Source organism: Bidens hawaiensis, unplaced genomic scaffold (genome assembly GCF_021521415.1).
Source record: "Bidens hawaiensis isolate Kalapana, Puna unplaced genomic scaffold, B.hawaiensis_p1.1 tig00018669_1, whole genome shotgun sequence".
NCBI lineage: Eukaryota > Viridiplantae > Streptophyta > Magnoliopsida > Asterales > Asteraceae > Bidens > Bidens hawaiensis.
In genome coordinates, this window is record NW_027492830.1 from 219,665 (window position 1) to 230,118 (window position 10,454).

Consider the following 10,454-nt stretch of genomic DNA (forward strand, 5'->3'; position numbering starts at 1 on the left):
TAAATATGAAATTCCAAAAGAAATTCCTTTTTTCTTATGTACCTAAGTACCTTTAAAAAGCTCCTAAAGACCTAAACTTAACCTTTCAATGTTTTTTTAAATCATTAAACCTAATGAATTAATCTTAATGTATGAACTCGTTTATCAAAAAGCCATGTTTAGTTTTGATTATAAAACGTGTCGTGTTTAGGTTGGTTCATGTATGGGATTATTATAGTAATCTATATTGTAGAAATCGCTAGACGTTTGTCGGGTGGTGGAGTAGAGAACGATTAATCAAAGATTAATGAGAATTATCTGGATTGAAATTTATTTATAATTTTTTCAGATATACATATACATATATATATATACACGCCAGATTTTAAGTTTTAACTGAGTTTAACTAAATAACGATTAATCAGTTGATACCTTCTAGCAATTAATCAGGATTACTAGCACCTACCATATGGTAATTATGTTAACCCCGTCTAATGCAAAGCAAGTGAACCAGATTCCGTTAAATTAGACGGAAAGATAACCCCCAAACTAACAACTCCACTTCCTTCGTGTAGTCGCGCCAATAACATAATATAAAGCTTCACGAGTTCGAAAATCCAAATCAAAGAACAAAAAATGGACGATTCAGGTGCGATTCTCGGCCAATTATCAGCACTCAAGGATATGCTTGATCAGGTGTATTTTATTATCTGTTGTGGAATCAATTTTATTAGGTCTTTTGCAGCTGATTTTGATGTATCCAGGTGAACGAAGAAATAGAGGCGAATTACCAAATCACTCGAGATATCGAATCGGAAATCGTCAAGTGTTCCGAGTTCGAGAGAGCTTTGGTGGTTAGAGAATCGGAACTGATGAAGACTATGTACGTTCTTCAGTTTGAAATTAAAGGACTAACGGCTATGGACGGTAATCAGAAATTCGGTTAAATTTTGTTGTCTTCTTCGTTTGATTTTAATATTTTATATTAGTAACTTTGTTAGTTTAGATCGGTAATAGTTGATATATTTCTGAATTGGATAAACACTAGCAACAAACAAAATGTAACCTAGAAACGGCTGCAAACGAACCGAACAAGGCCTTGTTCATGTTCGTTAAGCTTTTATCGGACATGTGAATGGTTCAAGAACACCTAACTGAACGGAATTTCTTGTTCGTGTTTGTTCATTAACGAAATGAATTTGTTCTTGAATGGTTCACAAACACAAATGAACCGAATAGTGTTTTATTTGATTTGGCTAACTGTGATGGTCAGTGTCAGTGGTTTGGTTCGGCTACCGAGTTTGTGTTGGTGTTTACTTTAATATTCATATTCACGTGTTAATTTGCATATAAATTAATCATGCAATACTCATATATAATTTTGTTTTATAGTTAATAATCTTGCTTAAATCTATATGATAAGATTCGAGAAGTCTTTAAAAAATATTAAAAAGCTTTAACGAACAAACATAAACAAACAAACATTAACAGACATAAACGGATGTAAATGAACACATTATCGAATGTTCACGAACACGATTGAACGAACATGGCCTCTATTCATGTTCGTTCATTTATCAAACGAACAAACATTCGGTTCGTTTACATCCCTAAACCTAGATCTAGAAGCGTTAAGATGTGTTCTGCTGTTATATAGCTTAATACTTGCATATTTGAATAATGATACTATACAGAATATATAAGTTAAGGTTCATCGTTATATCTGTACCATAGTTAGAAGATATGATTTAATATGTTTAATTAGCTTTTCTTTGTAATTATCCTCACTGTATTACTTATAAGTAGCTGATGTATCTGATATTAGATGAATCAAGAACGAGAAGGGAAAGCTTACAGAAGGAGCTGTCTAGCATGAAAACGACGCAAGACGAAATACTTGAAAGTATGAACAAAAAGAGGTGTTTACTGAGTTCATATAGGATATTCAATTGGTAACAAATGTTAGAATCCTTTTTAATATTGTTTTCATTCTTTCACACAGGGAAGCTTTCACTACAATGTGTTTAGTTTTTCAAAAGGAAATTGGTGAGGAAGCACAAGGTAAACTAGGGAAGTTATTAGCAGAGAAAGCGTACCTTGAAAATGAAGTTCATCATCTAAAGAGGAAAATTAGTTCATTGGAAAATTCAATGTCAGAGTTTGTTCAAGAGATTCTTGAAGGTCTCGATACCAATAATTCAGGTAATATTATCTTTGTGACCTCAAAGTTTGAACATCTATATCTAAATGATGTAGTAAACGTGTTCTGCTCGTCGTAACAGTAGACTTTTGATAACTTTGATTTTTCGTTTTTGTAAATTTCAGAATTGGTTATTGAGATAGAGCATTGTAATGCTGAGAACGGGAGATTGGTTAAAGATATTATTGAACTGAAGGCCACATTGCTTGCAACAATGTCACCATGACAGTCGTACAAGGTAACATTAGCTTCATTTACTAGTCCTTCAGATTTGTGAAAAAAATACACTGTTATAGATTTAGCTACTACAAAGCGATTTATGATAATTGACACAGAATACATTCACTCTCAAAATTTCAGAAACTAGCTCTACAAACATTGTCTTGCATATCGGTTGATATTTTATTGCTAGTGAGTGTACTTGTGCATAAAATACCTTTTTATACTTAGCCTTTGTTCTAAGTTCTACATTTATTTCTACTTGCAATGCTTTCTTCAGTGAATGTATAAATGTAGAACTTAGAACAAAGATGCAGTGTCAAAGGTGACTTTCTGATTTATGCCATATCTAAAACAACAAAAGAAACCATTTTTCGGATTTTACTACTAAACCCGATAATATTAATCAACTCATGCACTAAATCAGGAGATCACCACCCACGGTGTGTTAAAACGCTTTCATTCTCTTAAATTGGTTTATTCAAAAACATTAGATCATGATTTTAATTATATATTTGTAATCTATATAGTGAATTATTTATCTACAAAAATCAAGAAAATAAACATTAATTGGTATATTAGACATCAGTATAATACCTCACCTGATTCGAACAGTTGAAAATGTTGTATGATCTCTACCATGTACCAACACACCATAGACTCAAATATAGTTCATAAATCTTAACATTACAATCTATAGATTCTTAACAGTTGAACATTACATATGTTGCTATATTTGTTAAATCTTTAAATTTGGCATGTCACATGGATAAATGTCAATATTGAAAGAAATGTTGAAAGAAATGTTGTCAAACCTTATAATTGTCTGAACCCACTTGTCCATTTATAGCCATAGAAGAATATTTTATAGACAATATTAAAAGGAAAAGCTGTCAAATTTTTAGCTCCCATTGTTGTTACTTCTTAATACAATGGTAATCAAATAACAACTTTTTGAAAGAAAAAAAAATTCCCTTAAATAATATTGTTGTGTGTATTCAAAGAATGTGAGGAAGTGTATTAACAATCGGCTACCGGTTGTCGATTTCAACTCTCTGGCACCACCATCGTCGTTACAACCATTGTCACCGATGTTGCCACCACCGACGTTCACTGCCTCCACCACTGACTCTGCCACCTACCGGAGTACCAGGTGTCGTCACTCGTCAACCTCACCACAACCACCACAGATGTTGCCACCATCGCTGTCCGCCATAAAATTAAATATAGTGAATATTGAATAAACCTACCATGACCTGATTGTTCTTGCTCGAACATATTCGACATGTTTTAAAACCACTCGTTTTTAACCTAAATCGAATTCAACTCAAAACTTATTTAGTCTCGTACACTATTTTGCTAATGATAGGTTCTCAATGTGGTTATAGCTATTAAGTCATTGTGACGATGGCTAATATCTTGGAGTTCTTTGTGTGTGACCTTAAATGAATATTTTTAAGCTTGTTTTGATAAGTTATATATTGCCAGAGAAAGTGTCAAATTTTTATGAACATGTCATCTAGATAATAAACTATACTACTTTCGTTGTTTTTTTTTCTATTATATTTTGTAATTCAAATCAAATTTTGCAAGACACATGTATAGTAATATGTGTAATGAGTTAATCCATTTGCAATCTGCATTCATATTTTATTTGATAGAGAACTCTTTTTGAAGTTTTGTAACTCACCATTACAAGCAAAATGAGATTGGCTGTGATCAAACTATATGCTTGCAATGTCTAATTACCAATTGTTAGGATGAACAAGTGGTTTAGACAATTATGTTATGTCATTACTCATCTACAGCTATTAAAGGTGTATAATTGGATGAATTGACATAATTGATAATCCAATTCAAGTAGTAAACTCAACTGAAAGTGATAATCCACATAAGTGAATACTTGCTTGACCTTTAATTGCTGGCATCATTCTCGGAAGGGGTTATTCGCAAATTGCTTCCCATTGTCGCTTACGATGGAGTGCGGGAGCCCGAAGCGACATATTATTGATGGTCAGGTAAAAGTCGTGTATATTATTATATTAGTTGTATAATTTTAGTTTAAATATTATGTGAACTTTGGTCACACGCCTAGACCACAAGATGTGGGTGTGACAAGATAAACCAAGCTCTGCAAAGACAAAGTTTCATTCAGACTCGAAACAAGAAAGTGATCAATCTTGAAGAACAGTCAGCAATTCTAAACAAGCAAATGACTGAACAACAATTACTCGTCAAAGATCTTGAGAAGAAAGCTATTGAGCAACAATCTATCATTGAAAGTCAACAAAAGGCTCTTGATGATCAACAAACTATCATTGATGATTTAAACAAGACAACTGATCAGCTACATCAATGTACAATTGATGAAATTCGAAAGACTATAACAAGTCATGCGAAGTTCAATGAGAAACATGACACAATCTAGACAATTGGAGAGTTGTATAATACTTTGATTCTAGAATTGGCAAGAGAATGTTAATGCAATATGCAATGCCGTATGGCGTTCCAACTATTGGGTTGAAAAGGAGTTTCCGGTAAACACACTTAAAAGATTATCATGGTTTGTGTTTTGATGAGAAGACAAGTGAGGCAGCGGTTGGAAATGGGTGAAAATGAATATCGTTTTTTTGAGGAATTTGACTTGTTACAATATACAAAGGATTATATTCAGAAGCTATATGAAGACCCGTTGAGAAATCTTAAAGTTGAGGGTGAAGATTATACTGCTCTCTTTGATTGCTTCATTGAAATGGTTTTATAACATCGTTAACGAACAGTAGTGTCTTGTAGCGGGTTGTTTTGAGCACGTTACAGGTCAAGAGACGATAAGGGGATGGGGAAGAAAGCGTCTATCATTACCGAAGCCTAGAGGGAGATTGTAGGGCTAATGCATAGGCTTATGTAATGGATAGAACTATCGTCGTTTATCGTTTTGGGCCTAGTAACTTGGTTGTAATCCAAAGAAGTAGCGACTAGTTTAAATCGAATTATAAACATATGTTTTCGCATATGCTAACATCAATTAGTCGTACCCTTTTGTCTTTGTAACTTTATGTTGTTTAATAATAATTGTAATTGGATCCTTTTATTATAATACAATTATATTGGAATTAAAAATTTCTATTACATGATTATTTCATATTATTATTTTATGCAACTTCTATAAAAATCTATTGACAAAAGATACGTTTAGTTATTAAATTATAGGACTATTATTATCATAACTTTGTATGTCTTAAATTTATTACAATTTTTACCTGTGTGATACACGAGTCAGTAACATATTAATCATATACAGTTCATAAATGGTACATTAAAACTCTAAATTCTTAATAGTTACATGCTACATATGTTGTTGCATTTGTTAAATCTTTAAATTAGCATGTCATGTGTATGTCATGTGTATAAATGGAAAGGCTGTAAATATTGTGTAATTTTTTTCTATTTATATTGGCTTTAAATATTGAAAGGAAAAGTTGTCAGCCTTATAATTGTCTAAACCCACTTGTCCATTTATATCCATAGAAGAACATCCTACTGGCAATATTAAAAGGAAAGTTGTCAAGAACTCAAGAATGTAGCTTACTGTAAGAAATTTTTCATTAAATAATATTGGTGTTACTTGTTACTATCAAAAAATGTGTAGAAGTGTACACCTATTAACAATCACCTACATGTTTTCGTTGTCACGTCACCAACACCACCATCGTCATTGACGTTGCCACCACCGTCACTTATGCTGGTGTCACTGCCATCTGCGTGGTGTCGTCAACGTCACCACAACCACTACAGATGTCGTCACCACCACTGCCACCGCCTTCATTGGCTGCCATAAATTTATTTATAGTGAGTAAACATAGCATGACCCTGCTGTTCTAACCAGAATATATTCGACATATTTTTAAACAGACAGTGTTAACCTAAATCAAGTTCAACTCAAACTTATATTTTTTCTCTTATCACAACTATAACTGCCTCACTATTTTGCCAATGATCATCATGGAGTTCTTCAGATGTAACCTTAAATGGATATTTTTACTCTGCTTTGATAGTCATATTTTGCCAAGAGAAAAGGTTATATAATCGTATGAGCATGTCATCTAAATCTATGATAATAAACTATACTACCGAATCTATGATAATAAACTATACAGTATACTACTGTTGATGTGTAAATTTTTTTGTTGGCCGTTAAAAAAAAGAATGTGAGTGTCATGCATTATGACAAACTGAAAATTTTTCTTACTTTTTCAGACACTCATCACGACTTGACTCAAATTTTCGGGACGAAAATTCTTTAACATGGGAATGATGTGACAATCGTCAATTTCAGGTTAACTCCGTTAACTCAACTCCGTCAATTCAAACTTAAAGATCACTGAATCTATAACGCACACCTCATTACATTTAAACTAGGGTTTAAATGACGCTTAACACTTACTACATGTGTAGTCTTTCGGGAATTGCACCGAAACGCAAACGAGTTGACGCAAATGATTGGTGAATAAACGAAAAACGTCAAAACAGTAATTATGTGATAATTATGTGTTAGACTTATGTATTGTGTGATAACATCGTTATAAACGTAACTCAATGTACTAGAACTAGTTAGTTAAGCTAGAAAAGCAACAATCGAAAGTTGAGGGACTTGAGTGTAACATATTATTATTATTAATAATAATAAACCTAAACCATAACTCATTCTTTCTCTCCTCCCTCTACCCCGATCGGAACCCCTCTCCCTTGGCTCCCTTGGCTGCCGCCATTCACACACACACATACAACCAAGTTTTCAAGCTTTTGATTGAAGATTAAGGTGCTAGGAAGGTATAAACGACTATCCCTTGCATCCCTTATACTTAATTTCGATGTTTAATGGGTTAATTGAAAACCCTAGGGGCCGATTTATGTGTGTAATGTGTTCATATGATTGTTGTTGATTTGATGATGATTTGATAACTAGAATGGATATTGTTAGATGTTAATTGCTTGTGTCTTTGATTTGAGTTCAAACAAAAACCCTAATCATGTATGTAATGTGTAATTGATGTGCATGGATAGTGATTATGGAGTCTAGAGTGTTATATGAATGAATGATGGTCCATAGATAGTTAATATGTTAAGTTTGGATGCAAACAGTTTCTGGACAGATTGTGTTGTTGATGTTTAATTGACTGTAACGGGGTGTAAATGTGAAAATTGGTTGAGATTATTGGTACTACAGTAAACTAGGTTGAGTCTAGTTTCTAAAGAATATAAATTTGCAATTTTTGGACGTGTAAAAGTTAACTTTTATGATTTTACAAAAACGTTGTGCAAAGCTGAGTTGTTAGACCTGCTGTTAGGTTGTTTTGTAGATATTATATCTCATGAACTACGAGACCAATTGGGTTGGTTCCACTTCTGGAAGTTGACTTATTGAGTTAGGAACCTAACCCAAGTGGTCTTGCATTTATTGGATTTTTCGTTTAACGGGAATTTCAAATAACATTCTGTTGCGCATGAATTTGACTGTTATGAGTTTGCTGTAATGATTTGGTTATTGTGAGAAACCTATGTGGAATAAAAATATAATAAAGTATGTTCTGGAAACCTAAGACATATATGCTTTTGTGAAGATTTTTGATAAATTAATTGTGATGCTATGATCGGTGGGATAGACTAGTTTTTCAAGTAGAATTCTGTCGTTAAGAAACTAGTTGCTGAGCTTTGTGAAAGTTGCATGAAACAACGTGATTGCTAATTGATTGTCATGATTTGACCAAATTGCCCTCATGGGGAGTAATTGCTAGTGATGTACATTATGAATACATGACACGTAAATAATTGCTTACACGTGTAACGTATCACAACTACACTTGTTAAAGTCACACACGATTCACAAACGAAACACGAAACATGTTGTGTGCATAGGTATTATGTGCCGGGTCTAGAGACTCGATAATATTCCGACACTTAGAAAAATCTCTTTGTTGTTTTAGAACGCTAGAGAGAGTTTTTCTGTGACGCGCATCTTGGTGAATTATTTTGGGAATACTTCGCAAACAGTGAGTTTCACTTTCCCCTTTTAAACTTTTTAAACGCTTTTCACTTGGGGGAGATAACATACTCCGAAAACGCATTTAAGATTTTGTTAATATAGATTATATATCACTTGTAAAGACTAAGTGGCAAACGCAATAACTAAAGTCCTTCATTCACATCGAACCGTTTAATATTGGATAATAGCAAGTCATTGTTGAGTAGTACTACTGGGTTTGACAAACCCCACCCAACGCTAAACTCGACTGGAGGTCGAGTGGGTGTAATCTTGGCTAAACACATACCATGGTCGGGATAGACCTGGTGGCAAGGCAAATGATAAACAGTCAGCTTCGGTGTCGAACACTTAGTGATACTTGTTTTATAGGCTAGCTACCTATAGATATATAATTGACATAACACTATCTGGTAACGCAAAACGCTGTAACGCAAAACGCTTAACGCAAAACGCTGAACGCAAACGCTAAACGCTTTATTTTATATAAACTTGTGAACTCACCAACCTTGTGTTGACACTTTTAGTATGTTATTCTCAGGTAGCCGAGGCGGGCGCGCGGTTTAGGATCATGCATTGCTTGAAACACTTTTAATTATGCAAACTTATTTTAACTGTTATCATTGGGTTTTAAGTCGTCCTGCGTGACGCAACATTGGTTTCTATGGTTTTACGCTTCCGCATTTAATTACTCGTAAAGGTTTTCATGGTTTTGAAACTTTGTTTTATGGTTTGATTATAACTAATGAATCCGATCCTGTTAGTTCACACCCTCTGACGGTAAAACTCCGTTAGTGGATTTTGAGGGTGTGACATGCATGATTGGATAAAACATTTAATGTTGTGGAATTTTGGTGGGCAACACCACACAATCACGTAATTGTGTTCATGACTCCGAGTCCAACACCCTAGTGAAAAACACCGTAATGATGTACGAGGCTTGTTTACGCTGAGATGGCAGGGGTGTGTGAGTTGTGACGCATTATATGCCATTAGAGTATTCCCAACAGGTCTTCCATATTGTTGTAATGATCTTATCTATATTATATAGAGTAGTTGTAAGTGGTTGTGAATGAAGGGGATAAAGAAACTTTTGTTGATGAATAAAATTTGAAGAAACAATGTTCACACTCTATATTTTTTAGTGTTTTTTTTAAACGGATGAGAGAGAAAGAAAGTGATGAAAATATAAAAAAATATTATTTAATTAAAACTAAGAGATAAAATGTGGTGATTTTTAGTGTAACTATAGAAATGAATGCTTTTATACTTATTGGACTGTGTGGTGTAGGCGTTAGAGGGGGTGGTGCTGCCACGTCCTTGATGAACACCACAACAATGCTGAGCGAAGGAGGGACGCAATGGGCCAAGCGCGAGCTGGCTAGCGGCCGTGAATTGGAGTGACATGAAGTGATAGGGCCACTAACTACCTCGGGGTGTTCATGATTTGGTCGAAACCACAAAACCACCCAAAACTGTCATGGTTTGGTTTAACGGTTGGTTTTATTTCTTAACTTTCGGTCGATCGGTTTCAAAATTTTCAAATCGTAACAAACGGTTTGGTTTACGGTTTATACCCAAAACCAACTGTACAAAACTAGATCGCACCGTATGAATTAATTATATGTATTATCTAAATATATTATATTATATTATATATGTACGTGTAAAGAAATATACTAATAGATATAACTAAACAAATGTTATTAATGCTTATAATAACAATAAAGACTCTAAATAAGTAAATAAATAAATAAATAAATATGGGTTAAGCCCAATCTAAAACGCAAAAGACTTAAATTTGTCTTTCAAAATTTTAAATAAGAACCTAGAAATCAGTTGCTATAATAATATATATTAAATTAAATTCTGTAAACTATCGAGAGCTATACAATTACATATCATAAATTATTTTGGACAATTTATATAAAACCTCAACAAGCCCAACCCGTGAAATCAAATCAGAACCAAACCGTTACTAATTCGGTTTGGTTACGGGGGATAATAGTAAAAAAG

The 10,454-nt window shown here is 33.6% G+C and overlaps 1 protein-coding gene across 2 annotated transcripts; it reads left to right on the top strand.

Moving 5' to 3' along the window:
* Nucleotides 1-488: 488 nt before the first annotated feature.
* LOC143556682 (uncharacterized) lies at nucleotides 489-2,405 on the top strand. 2 transcript variants are annotated; one of them, XM_077045948.1, is made up of 4 exons: nucleotides 489-675; nucleotides 744-906; nucleotides 1,805-2,181; nucleotides 2,305-2,405. In XM_077045948.1, exons 1-3 carry the CDS (start codon nucleotides 616-618, stop codon nucleotides 1,933-1,935), a joined length of 354 nt encoding a protein of 117 aa, XP_076902063.1. In that variant the 5' UTR covers nucleotides 489-615; the 3' UTR covers nucleotides 1,936-2,181; nucleotides 2,305-2,405. The 2 variants fall into 2 exon arrangements, with proteins under 2 accessions (XP_076902063.1, XP_076902064.1); XM_077045949.1 differs by having other exon boundaries at nucleotides 1,982-2,181.
* The last annotated feature ends 8,049 nt before the right edge of the window (nucleotides 2,406-10,454 follow it).